The sequence below is a fragment of the Notechis scutatus genome, chromosome Z, assembly GCF_049901735.1.
Source record: "Notechis scutatus isolate UNSWTSFEM ecotype Mainland chromosome Z, rNotScu1.2, whole genome shotgun sequence".
NCBI classification, from domain to species: domain Eukaryota; kingdom Metazoa; phylum Chordata; class Lepidosauria; order Squamata; family Elapidae; genus Notechis; species Notechis scutatus.
In genome coordinates, this window is record NC_142025.1 from 56,194,724 (window position 1) to 56,217,668 (window position 22,945).

A 22,945-nucleotide genomic window follows, 5' to 3' on the forward strand; every position below is an offset into this window, starting at 1 on the left:
TTATTAATTTCTCTGAAAACAGACTCAGGCTAGCAACATGCAATCTTTAACTAAATTATTTCTAAGAGGTTTGATGAACTTATAAAGACCAAAATTAAAAAAACAACAACCCATACATTAAATACCAGCTCAGGGTTGAAATGAGGAGTCCTTGGTGCTCTCTGAGCTTGCTTGTTTTGTTGTAGACATTTCATTACCCTTAACTAGGTAACACCATCAGTGCTAGTAAAGGAGTGCTATTTGCTGTCAGTTTATATTCTGGTGACTTGTCTATCTGTTGTCTGCTGAGACAATCAACCAGCCCAAAAGAGAAAAAGACTCCAGCATCTCTCCTCTGGTAATCAGCACTCAGATCAGCATAAATTAACTCCAAGATCAACTTCAAACCAACGATCAAACAAGCAATACCCCAATAAAAAAAACCCTGCCAAACAGCCACCAGTAAACAGCTCAACCAAAGAATCTCTAAGATTGCTCCCACCCACACAGACAAGTCACTAGAATATAAATAGACAGCAAACAGCATTCCTTTAGCACAGATGATGTTACCTAGTTAAGGGTAATGAAATGTCTGCAAGAGAGTACCAAGGATATTAAGTACTTTAAACCTACAAGAACAAATTGTTTTCAAAGTAGATTTATTGGGAAGAAATGTAGAGAATTTATTTATTTTTATTGTGACATACTCTAGCATCATTTCCCGAATGGTTGTAGATACTTTTTCTCTGGAGTTGTCATTCCATATTAACTCTGGATTTTCATGTGTTCCTTCAAAAATGTGAACAGCAGCTTCAGGATTATCTCTCATAGCATCCATGAAGACACTAGGTAGAAATTTCATTAGAATAATTCTAACCTAAGGAAAAAAAACACACAGACATGGAGCTTACAAATTTGTCATACCTATTAGTGTTCCAATTCAGCAAACAAGTATCAGTGGAATGAAGCAAAATAGGTTTTTTTTTCTGAATGAATTACTAGAAATGATGTCATTTCATAGTGCAATTGGAAACCAAGCTCATGTGCCTGCTATTTATTTCTGGCCATCCAATTCAATTATTTCAAGTCCTGCAAGGGTACAACATTTCTGAGAAGTTTATTTCAAGCCAAGTCCAAGGCATTATGCTATACGGAATGTATGTCTTGGGTTGCTTTTAAAATATCTGTGAAACATCTACTGATGATGTTATACTTACCTTTGGACCAACCAGCTTGTCTGTTGTCATTTTAGCAAAAAGCTCTGCTGTCTGAGATCGAACTTGTGGATGTGTTGAATTACAGAACATATCAAGTAAGTAGATTAATGCACCTAAAAAAGTACAGAACTGCTAATATTTCTAATTACAGGAAGTTTGGAGCTATTAATTTTGAATACAACAAATATTTGTAATAATACTGCAAGAAACAATGACGGTTGTCATACCTTTTAGCATAGCTTCTTTAACTATTTTGGTATTAGATGTCAAAGCATACAGAGTTTCAAGAACTAGCTGCCGACCTGCCAAAATTAAAAAAATTGTGAAACTTTATAGTTAGCTATTTGACATAGACTAAGAGAATACAACAGGGTTTGTTTAAAGTTATACATCAAGTTTGTAGAATTTCCTGGTTTATTTGTTTTACATAAGGCATGTGACAGGTGGACATCAATCTCCAATTTTATTTCAAAAATATACTGTTCTATAGCAACTGGAGTAATTAACTTTTATGAATTAATTGCTATGTTACTAATTCAACTGAATTCTTTCTGTATCTAATGTGCTTCTATTTAAGGAAGACATTATTGCTATTTGACTATTCAAAATTCAGTAGCTACTTTACTATCAAAAGTATGACATAGTAATTAATCTAGCAAAAATATCCCTTATGTCTTCTTTTTAATTATCTATAATTAGCAGTATTTTGAGACTTTCTAGCAAGCAGCAACACTTAGCGAACCTTGGCTAATCTCAAAAAGATAAATATAGTCTGCACCAAATTATTATATGGATGGAAGGCCCAAATGAAAAATAGGAGGGGAATAAAACCCCAGCCATCGTGATTGAAGATAATAGTAAAGACTTTGAAACTGTTCCAAGAGTATGATAATGAAATAACCAAGAATCATGTTTGACCTGAGAACTATTTGACTTATAAGACTAGGTTAATATATGGTCAGCTACAGTAAGATGCAACACATACTATTAAATTTTCCAAGAGTTAAGCTTTAAAAGACAAATATTTAAAAGCCTTTCTAAATTGGGTCTTTATTATTCCTAGATAAAATAACACAAGTATACTCTTCAAGACAGAAATATGCTTTTTGTATCTAAAAATTCCTCTTTTTGTACTATTTAGTTAAAGAGTAAACGAGAGAGAACTTAAATAAATTAAAATGTGATCCACATACTTGAAGGCAATGAATGCAGGAGAGCTAGTAAATTGGAAAGAACTATTGCTTCTGCAATATTATTTACACAATCTTGGTTACTTGTCACTATGTTCACCACCTGTTAAAGAAAACAAAACTAGATTACCAAGCTTTAGCCTAGTTTGGATGGGTCTAGGAAAATATGGAATGTATGTTGAATGTATAGCTACTCTGAATTTTAAAGAAGATTTTTATAGCAAGAAAAATGGTTCTTCCTCAACCGTAACAAATCTCCATTCCAACTGAATTTACATTTTTGTTTCAATTTGCTTGCTTTCTGTCTTTTAGCCTATTCCAATTAATCAAAAATTAATAATAAATTCAATTTAGTGTTAAGTTATTATTACAAATAGTCCTCAATATACAAAGTTTGTTTAATGACTATTTGAAGTTACAATGGCACTGGTTTATCACTATTTTTCACACTTACAACTATTGCAGCAACCCAATTTTGTGGTCAAAATTCAGACTCTTGGCAAATGATTTATATTTATGACAATTGCAGTGTTCCAGGCACATGTGATCAATCACTTTTTGCAACCTTCTGACAAGCAGAGTCAATGGGGAAGCCAGATTTGGAACATTACATTTCTCTTCCAGACCTTGTTGATCTGGCTGTTTCGGGAGTGGCTGGCACTTTCCCAGAAGTTAGTATTCTGAATGGAAAGCATTAAAGGTATTTGGCCTTGAACCATGTCTGTTTTATCCAGAAATCCATTTACTATTTTCAGAATCAGAATCAGAATCGATACTGGCTTCATATAAAACATAACCTTGGTTCATTAATGTCAGCAGTCTCCAATCGGTTGTTCTAACACAATAGTTGTACTCCAGCATATTGGAAGCACTAAGCTGATGAAGGCTAAACTACAAAGTATAATTAAGACTCTATAACATTTAAAAAGTGGTAACAGTAACCATTATACCTCCAGAGCCAACTGTTGCACTTGACCAGCTCCATGGACACGTAGAAGGGAAAATAACAGCTTAAAGTGACCTATACATTCACATTCTGAACCTACAGAAATAAAAAAAGTTTTTTTTTAATTAACAGTTTTAAAAGACTTCATTGATAAGATGTATAATTGAATTTGCATCTAAATCCCAGGTTTTTTTTTTAAAGGGAGTATGTATGTATGTGTATATGCATGTAAATGTACACACACACACACCCTTTTTAAAGACATGTTCAACATGCCTCATTTACCTGGGTTGTGCTTTATCACATTTCTCAGCGCTTCCAGAGCCATTTCAACTCTTTTGAGTCGCTCTCCATGTTGGTTAGATTCAACTTTCCCTGTCTGAGTTATGGCCATTAACGTATGAAGATACTGGGCTTGTGACCCTATATAATCCAAAAGGCTTGCAGCAAATGCTTTTGGAAGCTGCAGGATAATACAAGAATTAAGAAGAAAGTTTCAATAGGTAAATAAAAAGAAAACATTTTTAAAATTTACACAACTTGAGTTAAGGGATAAACCAAGTGTATTTTTATATCAGACTACCATCCTTTCTTAACTTAATTAGGCAACCAAATGATTTTTATAACCTAAATAATCAAAATGATATTCTTCAAACACTTGCAAGTAGAAATCCTATATATCATACTAGTTATGACTGATAGGAATTACTAAATTACCAGTCCCTGTTCTAAAATATGCGATTCTTATAAATATTTGTTTATCAACATCTCTATTTAAACCTAAAGACTCTTACCTCTAACTGGAATGTGGGAACTTCATTGTAAATTCTAACAAAAATCTCTCCTACAATAAGTTCTTTTGCATGATCACTGAAGACAAATTCAGATCCATAACTTTTATCACATTCACCCTTTAGAAATAAAAATATTATCTTAGAATTTGTAATTAATAAATTATACTCTTAACTGGTTGATGTAATGAGAAATCTTGATTTAAAAGCAGCACAATCTCTATTATAAATATATCTGAAATTATGGAAACGATATAGGTAGTCCTTGACTTTTGACTGGTCCCTTAGAATGAGTGCTTTAGTGTCCATAATGCACTTACGGACATCATAAAATATTGCATTACCACCACCACCCCCAGCATTTTGGGTGCTTGACAACTAGTTCACATTTACAACTGGTTGCAGCATCATATAAAACTGTTTTATCAATCTGTGGCAAAAAGTACCCATTCAGAGAATGAGTTTGTATTTATGATTGTGTCATTTGCTTAACAACTATGTGATTTGGACTTATGATCCCATTATTCACTTAATGAATGCCATAAAAGAGTTGTAAAATGGGGTGTAGTCAATGGGTGTCTTTGACTTATGACTATCACAACCAAAATTCCAGTCTCAATTGTGGTTGTAAGTCGAGGACTACCTGCAGTTGATTTCAGAATCTTACTTCATTCGAGACTAGCAGTGTAGATAGATGAAAACAGGAGGTATTCTCATTTCTATTAATCTTGAATGTATATATTGGAAGACAAACAAAAATACCAACAATTTTAAACTATGCAAGAGGTGCAGTGAAACTTCAATTTAACAAATTAACTGGTGGGGACTGGATGTATTCCCAAATGTTAGTTAATTAAATCACAAATTATGCCATTTGCTGCATTTGTGCGATGACATCACTGATTTGCATTTATGCCATGCATGTAATAATGTCACTATGCAAATGATGAAAATTGCTGAATATGATGTCAAATTAATAGATTTAAATGCTTCTTCCAAATTACTTTGGATGGAACCTTTTTATTACTTCAAGATATCTGGACAGACCAGTCTGTTGCATTCAAGATTCATTTGTCTATTAAATGGAAGTTTCATTGTATATTAACATATCTGTGTGAGTCATTATAAAAATATACACAAAAAATATATCATCATGTTCAACAAATTCAGATATACATTTTGTTGAGCAATGAAAAACTCAAGATGTTTTTCACAAAGTTTTTTCATATTAAAATAATCAATATACATTATAGCCCAGCACATATGAAAATAATTTATTCATTCTGTAAAAAGCAGCACCTATACTCTGCATATGCTCCTTACAGTATCAAACTTAATCCCCCAACATGCCATTCTAACAATTTTGAAAAAATGCCTCACTGTTTTAATCATGCTTTCCTGCTGAGATTCCAAGAATTCAAGGAGTTCAACTCTTGTCTGATTATTCCAGATCAGGTAAGGGCTCTCTGTGTTGCTGTTGAGCGTTTTCAGAATCTGTATAAAATATTTAATTAAAAAACATATCCAAGATAAGAAAATTGATACTATCAGCCACAGTATCCGTCAATCTTCTCCTTACTCCTATTTAACGTTTACATGGCGCTACTAGGAGGGGTGGTTCAGCAGATTGAAGCCCAGTATCATCAATAAATTGCAATATGCTGATTTACATCACTACTTCAGACTGGGTTGATGATCTAAAATCCCGTCCCCTTCAGTCTGGAGCAAGATGAAGTAACTATATTGTTGTGGTAATTCCCCGTTAGGAGAATGAGTGCACACAGGGAGACGTAGTGAGAGTGGTGAGGAATAACACACAACCAGCACACAGATACACTGCATAGTAAAATGTAGGTTTTTACTTCCAGTAAACAGTTAAGCAAAGGCCAACAAGCAGTCCAAGTCATTCACGGTTAAAGCAATCAGTTTTCAGTCCAGGGATAATCCAAATAACAAAGTCCAGTATCATAAACAGTTTAGTAACAGACTTACATCACATCCAAGAAGAACTATGATCAGCAACAGTCAATAGGGAAATGCAGGAACAGCAATACTCTCAGCAACAACAGAACAACCCAGGTTTCTGGCTCCATCTTATGGCCATTTGAGGAACCACACCCAATTACAATTTTAGCATTCCCTTAAAGAGACAGTATTAAAATGTCTATCCTGGTTTATATATTTTCCAATCCAACTGTTAGGTGACTTACATTCCTAACATTCTCCCCTTTGGGTAGGACAATATGTACAACCTTACATTCTAAGTCCATAATCCTCACAGCAAGCCTTATGCTTTACAGAGCCTTGGGCTTTTGTAAAATGATCTGCGATGTTATTTTCTGACATACAGTATGCCAGCTTAATCATCTTACTTTGCACACATTGTCTCACATTTAAATATCTTAAATCTGTGTGTTTTGATCTTGTCTTTACAGCAAGATTTGAAGCCATCTGTATTGCTGATTGGTCATCTTCATAAACAACAATAGAATCTGTTACATCAATTCCCATATCAATTAATAGTTGCTTATAACAAACTAAATCTGTACATAATAAAGACAAGCATGAGAATTCAGCCTCCATTGTTGATAAACTTAAATGTTTCTGTCGAATAGACCTCCATCCAATCAACATCTTTCCTAATAATACTACAGTACCTGATGTAGATTTACGTGTATTTACGTCTGTAGCAAAACTTGCATCGGCATATGCAGTTAGACTTAGTTCATCCTTAGGCTCCAAATACAATGCATAATGCATTGTTTGTTTCAGATATCTTAACACAAGCTTAGCAGTTTGCCAGTGCCTTTCAGTTGGCTCAGTGTTAAATCTCACTAATTGGTTAACACTGTATGCTATATCTGGCCTTGACCAATTACTGAGATAAGATAAACTACCAATCAAGGACTGATAAATGTTCTTACATTCCTAACATATATATTCACCACCATTCTCTGCATGGTCTAGTGGTGGCTTATGAGAAGTAAAGGAAAGGGACAAATCTGTAAGTTGTGTGTTCTCCTGGACGAGCAGCTCTGTTTCTTCACATAACTTTACATTGCCTTTCAAGGCAAGTCAGAAGCTTCAACTGATTCAAAACTGGCAACTTGTGTATTGGCCAGCATTTAGACTCTTTGCTGGTTGTCAACAGTGCAATTTCAAGTTCTGGTGCTAAATGGCTTGAAAGCCAAGTTGTCTGCAAAATTCCATTCTCTCATTGGAAATGGCTGGCCAATTCGTTACAGCTGAGGGAAGCCATTGATTTTAGGAGGTAAGTCTACAGAAGTAGTATTTTTCAGGGGCAATCCCAGTTCTTTGGAATGGCCTCCCAGTGGACATTAGGTCAGCTCCCATTCTCACTGCTTTCTGAAAACAGTTGAAGGGAACATTGGCTTACCTGAATGTTCATTTTCTGTTTATGTGGAGTGAGTCCAGATAGGATGGGGTTAACTCTGCTTAAACCCAAGCTCAAATTCTGCTCAAATTCAAGCTCCACCCCTTTGCTGAGGCCACTCCCCAGTTTTCGACGAAGCATCAAGGCAGATGAGACGTGATTCCAGTAGTGTATATAAACAGACACGCATTAATGCACCCCCCTAGCCCACCCCAGACCAGACAAACCAGGGTGGGGCTGGACTCACTCCACACAGACAGAAAATGAACATTCAGGTAAGCCAATGTTCCTTTTCCTGTCTATGGTTATTTGAGTCCAGATAGGATGGGACATACCCAAGCTGCTAATTCCAGGGAGGGCAATAGTCTGGTCCTACTTACATCAGTGTTCATGTACACTTTGCAGGACTCTTCTGCCGAAAGAGGCATCCGCCGCAGCGAAGGCATCAATGCGATAATGGTGGATAAAAGGAGATAAAAGGTGGCTGCTGCTCTGCAAATCTCAAGGGGGGCTTGAGTAGCCCAGGCCGCCATTGTCACTGCACTCCTGGTGGAATGTGCTGTCACTCCTCTTGGAATCGGAAGAGCCGAAGTGTGATAAGTCTTAGCAATGCAGGCCCTAATCCACCTGCCCACCATCGTTGGCGACACCTTCAACCCCAAGGAACTGGGTTGAAATGATATGAACAGGGCCTCCGTCCTGCGGAACGGAAGAGTCCTCCAGATGTAAGTCTTCAAAGCCCTCCATACACCCAGAGTGTGCCATGATTGCTTGAGAGAGTGGGAAGCAGTAGGACAAAAATTGGGAAGGACAAGTTCCTGTGCTCTATGAAATCTGGAATTGATTTTAAGTATAAAGGAGGGATCCAATCGCAATACCACTCTGTCTGCATGGAAGACACACAAGTCCTCCTTGACAGAAAGAGCGGCTAACTCCGAAATCCTCCAAGCCGAGGTAATGGCTATGAGGAAATACAAGGTTATGGATTTAAGTGTTCAAAAGGTGGAGACATTAAGGCTTTTAGAACTTTGGGAAGGTCCCAAGTGGGAAATCTGTGAACCAGTGGTGGCCTTATGTTGGAAGCCCTTTTTAAAAATTTACGAATGGTCTGATTGAGAGACAGGGAACCTTTATGATGCAAAAACAAAACTGAGGAAAGGGCTGCTACCTGTCTATGCAAGGTATTAGCGGAGAGTCCCTTGTTGAGACCCTCCTGCAAAATGTCCAAAATATTGGCCACAGAAGCCAAAATGGGGGAAATCTTGGATTTCAAACACCACTGGCAGAAAATTTTCCAAGTGGCTTGGTAAATTCTGTTAGTGGAAGGTCTTCTGGCTGCTAGGATGGTCTGTATGGCTTTCTCAGAAATCTTTTGCTTCCTCAGTGTGCTCCGCTCAACCGCCATGCGGTTGGAACCACTGAGGGTCCAGGTGTGAGACTTCTCCTTGGAGAAGAGAGACTTTGAGAGGAGGGATTCTCCAAGGTGTGGAGCATGAGAGGTTCACCAGGTCCGTGAACCAAGGATGTCTGGGCCAGTATGGAGCTAGTAACAATACCTCCTCCTCCTCTTCCTCCAAGATCTTCCGAATCACCGCTGGTAACAATGGAAGAGGAAGGAAGGCATACAGTAGCCCCTGAGGCCAACGGCACCCCAGGGCATTGGTCCCTTCTGCTCCCTGGTGCGCGAACCTGGTGAAGAATCTGGGAAGTTGGGCGTTGGTTGGAGAGGTGAACAGGTCCACCACTGGAAGTCCGAATATCTGAATCAGCTCCTGAAACAGCCAATCAGCTTGTGTATTATCTACCTTAATAGAAAGTACATTCTTTTCTGCCCAAAGTCCGAGACACTCAGCCTCTAATATAAGAGCTTGGGATCTGGTACCTTTCTGTCTATTAATGTGAGCCTTGGTGGTGGTATTGTCCATCAAGACAAGGACACGGTAGTGAAATATGTGTGACCTAAATTGTTTAAGAGCAAATCTGACTGCTCTTAATTCTAGCCAATTAATACTCTTCCCTTTTTCTATTGGAGACCACAGGCCCTGCGCCAAATTCGAGCCTAGGTGGGCTCCCCAGCCAGAGAGACTGGCATCTATGGTGATGACTGTATGGGAAGGTTCTTTGAATGGTTGTCCAGCATGTAAGGCTGGAGAAGACCACCACAACAATGACCTCTTGATTGATGTAGGGACAGAAACCCTGATAGCCGAATGACTCCTGCCAGCCTTTTGATGAGGCAAAAGGAACCACTGAAGCTTTTTGGAGTGAAGCTCCAAGGCACAATGGAGATGGTAGACATCATTTTCCCTAATAGTTGGGATAGAGAAGCTAGGGTGGAAGAACGAGCCTTCACAATCTCCCCAATCATAGAATGCAGACTGTCTATCCTCTTTTGTGAGAGAAAAACTTTGTAAGAAAGTGTATTTATGTTAGCCCCCAAATGCAATAAAGTTATGGAAGGAGAAAAATGGCTTTTCATTCTTATATGCTTGTACAAAACAAATTTATTGAGCCTTTTCAGATCCGAAGCGACTTCCTCTCCCGCAAAAGGGCCGCTTGCCTGAATACTGCAGTCTGTCACGGGCTGCTCTGTCATGAGGGCGTTCCTGCCGATAGTAGGGTTGCCTCTGGGACCCCTGAGCCCCTGAAGTGCCCTCTCCTCTGTAAGAGGAGCTACGGTTAGAAGCAGCAGCTCTAAAACTAGAGTGTTGATTTAGAGAAGGAAGATACTTCTTCTTGTCCCTGGTTTCAATCAGGTGTGACTCCACGATCTCGCCAAACAGTTTGTCCCCTTTTATGGGAAAAGAGGCCACCTTCCACTTGTGCCAACCGTCTGCCTGCCAATTCTTCAGCCAAAACATTCTACAGGCAGCTATCGATGTGGCAATGGCCTTGGAGGCAAACCTGGCACTGCATCTGCAGTGAATTCTGTGGCTGTGACCAACTTATGAATATCCTGATGGATTTGCATGTCAGATGCAGGGACACATTCCTGCAATTGGCAAAGCCACTGTAGAGAGGACCTTGTGAAAAAGGAAGCGGCCAAAGCCGCTTTAACTGCCCAAGCGGCTGCCAGGTGAGTGCGCTGGAGGGACTGCTCGATCCTCTTATCCTCAGCTTTTAGTGCCTCTTCAGGATCTGCTGGATTGGATGAGGCAGATACCATAGCCGCAAACGGTGCATCAACTGTAAGTACCTGTAGGGAACTGGTTAGCTCTGGCCCCATGGTGAAGAAATGCCTCTCGTTGGCTGACAGCGAAGAGGAAGTACCAGGGGCTTCCATCTGTTTTTGTATAACATTGAGGAATAACCTAGGGACAGGCACCATTTCTGGTCTTACAGCTGGTTCATCAAAAAGTTGATCAGGTGGCACCGTGCCATCACCCTCTGTTTCACCAACATCAGCTCCAGGCCCCAGCTTTGCAGTTTTCTTGGCTTTGAATAATAAAGCCCTAAACTTTTGTGCATCAAAAATACCAGTAAAGGAAGGTCTTTGAGGGGCCATATCCTCATCCTCTGAGAAATCAGATTCTTTCTTATCCTCAAGGGCTCTGCCCAAAATGCTGGGTAGCAAAGGCACTGGGGAACCTCTGTCTCTGAAGGAGTAGGTTTCTCTGGCCTGACCTGTCTGGTTCTGATTGATCTGAGGCTTCAGAGATATTTCCTTTAGACGCTCGAAGAGCCTCTACCACTCCCCTTCTGATAGCCTTGGCAATAATGGCTTCCAAATGAACTGGAACAGCCTCTTCCTCTTCCTCAGAATTGTAAGATTCAGGAACAGGTCTGGCCCTTTTAGGGGGAGGAGGAAGCAGCTCCTCCACAATTGAAGGCTCCCTATCATACCTCTCAAGGTCTGCCAAAGTAGTTGGATCCCCAACTGCAGAAGAATTATCGGGACCAAATACCAGGGCAAAGTGGCCCAGTAGAGGTAGAAGGCCCTACTTCCAGTTGTAAAACTGGGGGTTGTGCAGATTGACCTGACCCAGCATCAGAAGGGGGAGATCTCCTGTCCTTCCCCCCAGCTACATGGTGGCGTTTCTCCAAACTTTTTCCAGAAGCCTTTGGTTCTTTCTGGACCTCTGGTTCAGCTCTGGCTTCAGGGGCCTTCCTCTTCTGTCTGCCCCTGGATTTTCCTTTGGAAGTGGAAGGGTTGGGCTTCCTTTCTTGTTCTTTATCAACCATCTCACCTGGAGAACGAATTAATTCACAAGAAAGAAGCAGGGAAGGGAGGGAACCTGCTGGAAGGAGTGAGGAGTATTAATAAATCTAATCACAAAGAAATAATGCAATAAAAAGCCTTATGCAGAAATAAACTATTCAGCTTACCTGGTTAGCCGGCTTAGCAAGCCTGTAAAAGGCTACTGCTGGGCTGCAGCCACACCGTGCCAGTCTCCCACCAGGTTTTGGATGTGAAAACAGGTCAGAATGGCGCCCACGCAATTCCTCAGTGCTGGAGATGTTCCATCAACCATTGTAACTCAGCACTGGCAACGTGGCCGATAGCGCCCTTCAGCTGGGGGTAATCCCTGCCAGCTGGGATTGGACCAATGCCCGATCAAGCGGCTACTTTGCTTCCTCCAAGAGATTTCCTTGCAAATCTCTCCTGCTGCCTGGTCCTAAAGCCGCTGCTGCAGGCTGCTGCGCTATGCGTTTTGCAGCCAAGCCGATCCAAACAGCAAGCCAGGAAAGCAAACAAACAACAACCCCACAAGCGGTTTCTGCTGCTGCTGTGCTACCGCGCCAATCAGCTGGCTGCCCTTATTGGGCTGATCGCCTGGAGCCCTCCCACATGGTCCTGGCTCCCCGCACTGAGTCTGGAGCCCTTTGCACAATCTGGAAGCTAAAATTAGCTCACTCACCAGTCTTTAGCAGATTCCAAGCCTCAAAGGTCCGTTTAAAACTTTTTTTTCCTTTTTACAATCCGGCTCCAATTACAGCTACCTTGGAGCCTTGTAAAACACGTCTAGTCCTGGCTAAGACTGAGTCGTAAACTGGGGAGTGGCCTCAGCAAAGGGGCGGAGCTTGAATTTGAGCAGACTCAGTCCAACTGGTTTAAGCAGAGTTAACCCCATCCTATCTGGACTCGCGTAACCAGACAGGAAAATGAAGTGTTTCCAGAAGGCATGTGATACTTTCTTGCCTAGGTATCAGAGATTGGTTGTTTAAATGATTTGCATTTTATGTTTATTTAATTGGATTGTGCATGTTTAGTGGTACATTTGTGAAATGTCAGGAATCCTTTAGGATTGTGACAATTTATAAAAGTAATAATGAATAAAAACACTAATAACTTCTTCCACTTCTCACAATAGCTGCCTCTGATAAGCCTAATAGAGTATTAAACACATTTTGAAGTTTTAGTTTTGGTTCTAAATTGTATAATACCCTGCCTATCTCTTTGTGTATTCTTTAATATATACAGATGATTTTTTTTCCTTTTAATAATTTAACTCTGGTTTATTAATCTCATTTTTATTATATGAATGCTACATAAAAACATATGAAATTGTCTTTGCTCTGCACTTGCTGTATAAATTAAGAGATGTGCTGTCATAGGGCAGTTATTACGGTGTTAGATGTAGGAAGATCTCTCTCAATTACAGAGTTTATTGGGTAACTTTGCGTCAAATATTTTTTCTCATTCTAGCTCAGTGGTGGCTATCCATTTTGGGTTCCTATGCCAAAAATTGCACTCGCATGCCAGCACTCAGAAGGCAATGCCCCCCTGCCCCATGTGCGTGCAATGCTCCCCGCCCTTACCTGCACTGTGCACGCAGGCACCTCCCAGCTGACTTTCAGCCCATTTGAGGCCTTTTTCGGCCTCCCAGAGGCTTGAGGGAAGACTCTGCAGCCTTTGGAGGCTGAAAAATGGGCCTGTTTTGTCACTTCCTGTATTTCCAGAAATACTGGAAGTGATGAAACAGGCCTGTTTTTCAGCCTCCAAAGGCTGCAGAGGCTTCCCTCAAGCCTCTGGGAAGCTGAAAAAAAGGCCTCAAATGGACCAAAAATCAGCTGGGAGGCGTGCACATGCGCAATACAAGTTTGGCTGGGGCTCGTGTGCCTGCACAAATGGCTCTGCATGCCATCTGTGGCACATGTGCCATAGGTTCACCATCATGGTTCTAGTTATTTAACATGTTATTCTTTTGGAGAATAAATTTAGAGGAGACTCCATTTAAGTTGCCTTCAGCTTTCAAACAAACAGACAAAAAATGAAAAAAGAAAACTTCTACTGTCTTGTCATACAGGTCAACTTCAATTTCAAATCACTATTGCGAGTGTATGTTCTCCACTAGGAACACTTGAGCAATGTGACAGCAATGTATACATAACATGGTTCAAGCTGCAGTACATTAATTTACCATATATAGCATTCAAGAGCTATTTCAAGCAAGTTTCATGTGGCAGACAGAAGCCTTGATGAAACTTTTAGTGTTAACCACTCTCTATTACAACCTGACCAGAAAGGGTATGTGATATTAAAAAGGCAGGGTGAAACAAATTCCTACATTTTAAAAATATTTTGAGTAATAAACAGAAGCTAAAATACTGAAAACTAAAGATCTGTGCAAGGTTTATTTTCCAAAACTGTTATGGCTGAATATTTTCATATCCTATCGCTATTAAAACTAACACATGATATATTTTAGTAACATGATACAGTATCTTCGTTAAATAAAAATAAAAGAATTACTATAATAAAATATCACACTTTTCATGTACCTCAGCAGGACTAACCACAGCAAGTTTTCTTGTAATGTAAGGGGTCAGCAGGACTCCAAGACTTTTTCTGATTGCTGGATTCTCAGGTGTAGTTTGCGCTTCAGAAAAGTATCCACCAAGCCGACCCAAAGCAAGAAGACTGAGTTTGGCAAGGGTATTAGCTACTTCCTATGAACAGAAAATATGAATAAATCCAATGCTTGTTATCTATTCTAGTAGCATCTTCTCTCTTTACAGTAAGAATACAGATGCAAAATAAAGCTTGAATTTTAACAATCCTGGCAATTGCCATTTACTCTATGCCCAGTGTCACTCTTCAGGAGAATCTTCCTAAATGAATAAATGAGAGCTTTTCTGAAGGAACAATGGAAAGGAATTAGAATTGGAATGCCCCTTTCTGTGAAATTTCCATGACTCTTTGTTAGAGCTACATGGAAAAAATATATTGATAAGGAGGAACAGCTTCAGATTACAACCAAGTCATAGATTTGCAAAAGCTTCACATATCAACCAATCTTCAAGGTAAATTATAAAACTCCTTTGCTGGTAACATATAAGGTTTTCAAGCTGAAGAAGCAGCACGATGATTTACATTTTTTCTAGACTATCCTCTTTTAAGATTCTTGTGCAAAAGCCCAGGTTTCTAAATCCCTGCATTTTATGACTATCATTTGAATCTTTTTCCCATGTTCTTCTTGTGTTTTATACTTGTGTTTTGGTCTGTGACCGCAAATAAAGTATTATTATTAATCTTGTATTCTCAGGAATCTTAAATTCCTGAATTCTTCCTGAATCTTCCTAGAAATATAGTTACTGTAGATTACAAGGAGTCCTCATTGAACAACCCTAGTTTGGAACTGGTAAGTCATGTTAAATGATGTGGTTGCTAAGTGAAATGTCACATAACCATTTTGCTTGGCAATAGCAATTCTGGCAATTCCAGTTGTAGTCAATGAGTGAATCCCTGATGGTCATTAGGTAATGATTCACTGAGATCCAACCCATTCTTCAAGCCATCCAAGCCATAAATAAGGAACTATCTCCATTCAATTCTTCTCACCCACCTATCTCTCCCCTATCTCTGTTCTTTTGGCTGCCCACTACCGGTGGCTTCAAGTGCCTAAATTTGCCCTACACCCCATACCTGCTAGCATCTTGTTTCATGTCACCTTCTTTTGTACCAACGTGGATAGGGTCTCTTTTGTGTGCCAACAGATGCCGCCTTTTATGAAAGAAGAACTTGGCTGCACCAGCATGAAAGGACACTCCTTTTACAGGCCATCTTCCTTTTGTTCTGGTGTTCAGATATAAAAGGGTGCCCTGGCTGTCATGCAAAAGGAGGTCTTGACCATAATGATGCATGGCGCAGCACACGTGTCGACTTATAGCACTCGTCTGCTGGCCTATGGAATATTTCTCGTGTGCATGGCTAGGATAGTGAGCCCAGTGGAGGCAAGTTGACAATGAAGGTCATCCGGGAATGGCAGTGATCCTTAGACTTAGAATAACTTTATTGTCACTTTGAATGTACACTAATCGGCATACATTAAAATGAAATTTCATTGCATACAGCTCTCAAAGGGTCTCTACCACTAATATACACGACATAAATCAGAGATGGCATTCAGCAGGTTCTGACCAGTTCTGGAGAACCAATAGCAGAAATTTTGAGTAGTTCGGAAAACCGGCAAATACCACAAAATTTTACAGTATCCTTCCCCTGCCACGCCCACCAAGCCATGCCCACAGAACCGGTAGTAAAAAATTGTGAATCCCACCACTGACATAAATATGACAAAATAAATAAATACAAACATACATACATACAAAATGATGCATATACCCACATATATATCACAGAGAAACAACACAGTCTAATTCAGATGTATACATGTACATGGCAAGAGAAACAAATCTCGCAAGTTTACCAGACAGATGGCATAGGGAACAAAGCTGTTATTGAATGTGGTAGTTGTTCTAGAAATACTATGAAATCTCTTCTCAGAGGGGAGCAACAAAAAAGATCATGAAGTGGGTGTGTGAGGTCTCTAACAATGCTTTGTGCTCTAAGTACATAGTGCTAAAAAACCAGTATAAATGCAGATGAGCATAAACAAGAAACTCCCCCCCCAACTTATACAGTTTATTCTGAAACCTCCAGCTCGCTTCCCATAACTATTTTACCCTGTTACTTATGACAGCCCGTTACTTATCATGACCGAAAGATGCAAAGCAATGAAATCTTGAAGGCTGACATTCGGCCCTCCTGCAAAAGAGGCGTTAGCCCTATAAAAGAATAGAATACCTTTATTGTCATTGCATTCTACAAACACAATGAAATTTGAAAGCTACTCCATCACAGTGCTCCAAACACCACATCACAATCACACTACAGAGTATTTAAAAATTAAAATAATTATAATAATAATACTAATACTAATTAAAAACCTTGTCTAAAACTTATCTAAAACATATAGTAAGTTAGATACCGTATATACTCGAGTATAAGTCGACCCGAATATAAGCCGAGGCACCTAATTTTACACAAAAAACCTGGGAAAACTTATTGACTCGAGTATAAGCCGAGGGTGGGAAATGCAGCAGCTACTGGTAAATTTCAAAAATAAAAATAATTAATTTGGGAAACGATCTCACTATCATGAAAGGTTTAATTGATTCACTAACCCAAAAGAAGAAGATGATGACGACAGCGGGAGGCAGGAGTCACTCTCTTCCCTCCCTCGGAGGCCCCGAGTCAGGAGTCGCTACCGCGGTCGTCGCCGGGAAGGGAAAGGCAAAGCGCTTTTGCCTTTCCCTTCCCTTCCGGCTGGGGCTGTTGGGAGTTGCTGCCGCCGGTGCCGCCCCAGTCCGCGTCGCGCTCGGGAAGGGAAAGGCAAAGCGCTTTTGCCTTTCCCTTCCCGGCTGGGGCTGTTGGGAGTTGCTGCCGCCGGTGCGGCCCAGTCCCGCGTCGCCTCGGGAAGGGAAAGGCAAAGCGCTTTTGCCTTTCCTTCCCGGCTGGGGCTGTTGGGAGTTGCTGCCGCCGGTGCGGCCCCAGTCCGCGTCGCCTCGGGAAGGGAAAGGCAAGCGCTTTTGCCTTTCCCTTCCTGGCTGGGGCTGTTGGGAGTTGCTGCCGCCGGTGCGGCCCCAGTCCGCGTCGCCTCGGGAAGGGAAAGGCCACGGCTTGGAAGGCTGCCGCTGGAGCGAAGCTGCGCGCAGCCGCTGTGCTAGCATCGGATCGGGCGCGCCGGACGGTTCCGACCGAGCCCGAGCGTCGTCTTTGGCGCCCGCCCAGCGCCCGGAGCTCCCTGTACCGGGAGAAGGGGAAGACCCCCGGGCGGGGCAAGGAGAGGAGCTTCTCCCGCCCGCACCTCTTTCCGCGCCCACCGGTGTCCCCGCAGGACGACCCCCGCCCTGCAGTCGCCGCCGCTTGAAAGAGACGGGCCGGGGGTGGGTAGAAAGGCGCCGGGCGCCCTTGGAGGAGAAGGTCCCGCTGTTGGAGAAGCCGAGCGGAGCCGAAGCGACCTCGGCTCGCGTTGTTTTCTGAGCCCATTTTTTTTTTCAGAGGGGAATCTGACTCGAGTATAAGCCGAGGGGGATTTTTCAGCACAAAAAATGGTCTGAAAAACTCGGCTTATACTCGAGTATATACGGTAGTTTAAAAATGCTACTGTATACATAGGACTAAATCACATATGCATTGTTTGATTCAAGACAATTATTGCCTTGGAAAAGAAACTGTTTCTCAGTCTATTAGTCCTCATTTTAAGACACCTATAGCATCTCCCTGATGGTAACAGTTCGAAATATGAATGACCAGGATGAGAATGGTCTGTGGAGATTTTTAGTGCTCTAGAGCAGGGGTCCCCAACCACCGGTCCGCGGACCGGTACCGGTCCAGCGGAACAACTCCTACCGGGCCGCTGGCTTGATGGCGCCGCCATCTTTTTCATGAAAAAGTGCTTCCGGTGAGCTTTTCCTGGTAGAAAGCTCACCGGAAGCACGCTTTTCATCAAAAGATGGCGGCGCCATGCTCTGGTGAGCTTTTCCAGGTAGAAGCCATTTCTACCCGAAAAGCTCACGAGCAAGCGCTGCCGCCTATCTTTTTGATGAAACGTGCTTCCGGTGAGGTCACGGAAGCACTTTTTCATCAAAAAGATGGCGGCGCCCAGCTGATGCCGATACCGGGCACGCGGCGCCCAGCTGATGCCGGTACCGGTCCGCGGCGTCAAAAAGGTTGGGGATCACTGCTCTAGAGGAGTCTGGTCTTCGCAATCTCTTCCAAAGAAGAAAGACAGCAGCCAATGATTTTTTGTAAAATGAAGAGAATACAAGATAAAAAAATAATATACATGTGACACACTACTATAATATTTTAAGGTTTGTCAGGATATTTAGCACGAAATGCCTGTACAAGCCTAGGGGCTCTAACATCCTTTTCATTCACCCATTCCAACTGGGAAGGAGGAAAGTGTTTCTAGACAACTAAATATTGAAGTCGACCTCTTTGTTTCCTAGAATCCAAAATTTCTTTAATTTCAAAATGTTGTTCATCCTCAATTAGAAGAGGAACGGGGGAATCGACCTGAGCCGGTCTCAGGTCGGAGGTATGTTCAGGTTTCAATAAACTAACATGGAAGACAGGATGGATTCGTCTAAGGGTTTTGGGTAATTGCAATTGGACTGCCATGGGATTCACTATTTGTTCAATCAGAAAAGGTCCAACATATTTAGGCCCCAGCTTTTTTGACTTTTGTGTGGTTTGCAAACATCTAATGGACAAGAAAACTTTGTCTCCAACTTGATATTGTTTCTGTGGAGCTCTCTTTTTGTCTGCAAATTTCTTATGAGACTGATGAGCATCGTCCAATGCTTTACGGGTAACCTACCAGGTAAGCTGGAGTTGGGTTATCCACTCACTCAATGACTGAATATTAGGTTTCTCCTGTGGAAGCTTGGATATGGGTACAAAGTCTTGTCCCGAAGCTACTTTAAATGGAGTAAACCCAATGCTACTATGGACCAAATTGTTACATGCCACCTCAGCAAATGGCAATTGGTCAGCCCAATCATCTTGTTAATTAAGATAGCATCTAAGATATTGTTCTAATACCGAGTTAGTCCTCTCACAATCCCCATTGGTTTGAGGGTGGTGGGCGGAGCTTAAGCCTTGGGCAGAGCCCAATAACTTCAGGAACTCTTTCCAAAAGTTTGAGGTAAATTGGACACCCCTATCTGAGATTATCCGTTCAGGAACACCATGTAACCTATAGATATGTAAAATAAACAGTTTAGCTAAGGTTTTCGCAGATGGGATTTTTGCACAAGGTATGAAATGTATCTGTTTGGAAAACAAATCTGTTACCACTCAAATAACTGTATTTCCCCCACTTTCAGGTAATTCCACTATAAAATCCATAGAAATTTCTTTCCATGGAGCAGTCGGTCTAGCTATATTTTGTAGTAGGCCCACTGGTTTACCAGGCGGCCGTTTGGCTGAGGCATAGATAGGACAGCTAGCTATGTAAGTTTCAATGTCCTTTTCCAAAGTAGGCCACCAAAATTGCCTTTTAACCAAGTGTAAGGTTTTTATGAACCCAAAATGTCCAGCAGCTTTAGAATCATGAGCTTGTTGTAATATTTGGTTTCTCAACTTTGCTGGCACATATAATTTAGCCCCCACCCATGCCCATGCATCTCTAACTGTACAGTTGTTTGAGTGAGTCAGGAACCAATCATCAAGTTTCAGAGCTTCTTTTAACTGTGCAGATAAATCATTTGATAAATCAACTTCTCCTTTTTTCTGGGCCCTGGTAACCATTGGAGCTGCCAACTGTCTAGTTGGGACAATAGGGCAGATCATTTCCGGACAGGCCCTATTATATTGAGGCAATCTAGGTAATGCATCCACCATGAAGTTCCTCCCCCCCGGAATGTGCTTCAATGAAAAATTAAACCGTCTGAAGTACTGTGCCCAGTGAATTTGCTTAGGCAACAATTTCCGAGGCGTTTTTAGAGCCTCTAAATTCTTATGATCTGTCCACACCTCAAAGGGTGTTTTGCCCCTTCTAGAAAATGCCTCCAGGTTAACAGAGCCCAACGAACTGCAAAAGCTTCTTTTTCCCAAATGGCCCATCTTCTTTCTGTCTCAGTTAATTTACGGGAAGTATATGCACGCGGTTGCAGAGTCCCGTCTCATTTGCTTGTAGTAACACCACCCCCACTGCTATATCACTCACATTGGCTTGGATTACAAAAGTATGTCCATGTCCGGCTCAGTGGCAAAAAGTTGTTTTAACTTCTCAACAGTGGCTTGACATTTCATGGACCACTCCAGCAGCCTACTAGGCTTCGGTTTCACCTCCCCCTTGGTTTTTAGAAGATTTGTAATAGGCAGTGCAATCTTCGCAAATGCCAGAATAAACTGATGGTAAAAATTAGCAAACCCCAGGAAACTTTGTAAATGCTTCCTAGTGTGGGGAAGGGCCCATTCCAAGACAGCGCAAACTTTCCCCGGATCCATTTCTATACTGTCATGTGATATGCGATAGCCCAAATAATCAATTTCCTCTTGGTGGAATTCATATTTGGATAGCTTCGTGTACAGTTCAGCAGCTCGAAGTTTTTCTAAAACTGAACGCACTAGTTTCACATGTTCATCAAGAGTGTAATTCATCAGTATAGATAAGAATATCACAAGATAAACCAGCACCCTTTGTATAAATGTTCATACAAAACTTCGTTTATCATTTGCATGAATACCTCAGGGGGCGCCTATAGACCAAACGGGAGAACGTTAAACTAGAAACATCCCATTGGGCAATTAAAAACAGTTTTCCATTCATCTCTTTCCTTGATTCGAACTTGGTAGTAAAATTTCAATACTGCAATCTGTTGAGCGATGGGGGGGAAGCTCGTCCGAGGCCTTTTCACTGAACACCTCCTTTAAACCCCAATATTCTTCAGGAATTTTCTCCTCCCCCCTCAGGTTCTCATTGCCCACAGATGCCAGCTCTGTGGAATTCTGGGGTTTCGGTTGAGATTGCCCCTTCCCTTCTGGAGGTTGGTTAGTATGTATGCGTAATGATCCCCTCCTCCAATCCACTTGGGGGTTCCACTTTCGGAGCCAGGGCAAACCTAGCAGTAGGGGGCGCTCCATCCCAGGGGCAACAATAAAACACAAAGTCTCTCTATGCCTCCCCATCGTCATTTCCACTGGTTCCGTTATGAAATGTGCAGGGCCTCCCCCAGCTACCGATCCATCCAGTTGGCAAAATGCTATGGGAGTTTTTAAAGTTCTTTGCCTTAAACCCAGTTTCTCTCCGACTTCTGAACTTATTATGCATCTTGTGCACCCAGAGTCTAACAAGGCCAACATTTCCCCTTGGGCTCCTGACGTGGGTACCCTTAATCTCACTTGGGTGATCATGGGGCCCTTGTTTGGACTTACCAGAGGGTCATCTTCTGATTCAGATTAACTTTCATCAGAAGAGGTTGGAGTTCCCAGCTCCTCTCCTTTTGGAGGGGCGATCTCTACAACCTCCTCCGCTTTAAGAGCCGTTTCGCGAGGCTTGACTGGAGTTCTTCTGGGTTTTCTTCCTCCCCCTGGAGCCCCCTTTGGCTCTAGCTTGGCACGACAGTCTGCAGTCCGGTGACCTTCCTTCCCACATCGGAAATATGCAGTAGTCTTGCTGCTAGCCCTCCCTTTTGAGGTTTTGAGGCTTCTCGAGGACTGGTGGGGGATGGCTTGCTCAAACCAAGCGCTCTCCGGCATCTGTTTCGGGTCAGATCAATTTCCACTTCTGCTGCCAGCATGTACCAGAGCTGCAACTCACTGGGGTCTCTTCTGGAAATGCAGCTTTGATAAACATTCGTTCAGCCCATCTTTAAAAGCTTCTATCAGGGCTCCCTGGGACCAGCCTCTAATATGGCATGCCAGCTCTCTAAATTCCTGGATATATTCGGCCACTGATCTCCGCCCCAATTTATGGTTTTCATCCTAATCCTAGCCTTACATTCAGCTAGTGGGTCTTCAAATCTGCTGCGCAATGCTGTCATGAACAGGTCATAATTCATCAGCTGGGGGGCATTATTACCATCCATTTTACAGCTGTCCCTTCCAAAGCCCGGGTAACACATCTGACTTTAGCTGCTTCTGAGGAAAAATCCTCCCCATATTGTTCCATGTGGCTCCAGACCTGAGCTAGGAAGAATCCTAACTACTTGGGATCCCCTCCATATTTTACTTCCAATGGAGGCACCTCTGGAGTTTGATGCCTTCGGGCAATTGCTCCCCCCGCTGGGGGGCCCTGGGCTGCTGCCGTCTATTGGTTGGCCCAGGTTGATTTATGAGGGCAGCTGCTTGGGCTCTACCAGATGCCTCCCCCTTTTCCCTGTCATATCTTTGATCAGCATTAGTTCCTCCGAAAGCTTCATTCAGAAGATGCAAGGCTTGAGCTAATAAAAGATTCCTTCTTTCATCCTCTTGCCATGGTTCTTCTCTTCTACGCTGTCAAGTAGTGGTCACTCCTGGAAGGGTTTCTTCCTCCGGATCCTTCCAGCTGACTCTCAGTTTTACGGCTGGTTTCTCATCAAGATGTAGTTCTGCTAACAACTCAGCTTCCCCTGCAGCATCTAGCAGCAGGGAAATTCCCGCCGCTCGCAGGTCTTCTTGGTCGTTGGCTGGATTAGACATTGTTTTCAGACCC

General features: G+C 42.0%; 1 protein-coding gene across 6 annotated transcripts in view; it reads right to left on the reverse strand.

Moving 5' to 3' along the window:
- DNAJC13 (DnaJ heat shock protein family (Hsp40) member C13) overlaps positions 1–22,945 on the reverse strand; it is a 159,034-nt gene that overhangs the window by 11,586 nt on the left and 124,503 nt on the right. For all 6 annotated transcript variants that reach the window (XR_015746067.1, XM_087947910.1, XM_087947909.1 and 3 more), the window contains 9 exons: positions 14,241–14,408; positions 5,504–5,617; positions 4,127–4,243; positions 3,618–3,795; positions 3,337–3,428; positions 2,390–2,489; positions 1,424–1,498; positions 1,197–1,309; positions 687–856 (listed from right to left, as the gene is read on the reverse strand). Coding sequence is in view for 5 of the 6 variants with exons in the window: in XM_087947910.1 (XP_087804036.1) it covers positions 687–856; positions 1,197–1,309; positions 1,424–1,498; positions 2,390–2,489; positions 3,337–3,428; positions 3,618–3,795; positions 4,127–4,243; positions 5,504–5,617; positions 14,241–14,408 (1,127 nt within the window). In the remaining variant the exon portion in view is untranslated. The remainder of the gene's footprint in view (positions 1–686; positions 857–1,196; positions 1,310–1,423; positions 1,499–2,389; positions 2,490–3,336; positions 3,429–3,617; positions 3,796–4,126; positions 4,244–5,503; positions 5,618–14,240; positions 14,409–22,945) is intronic.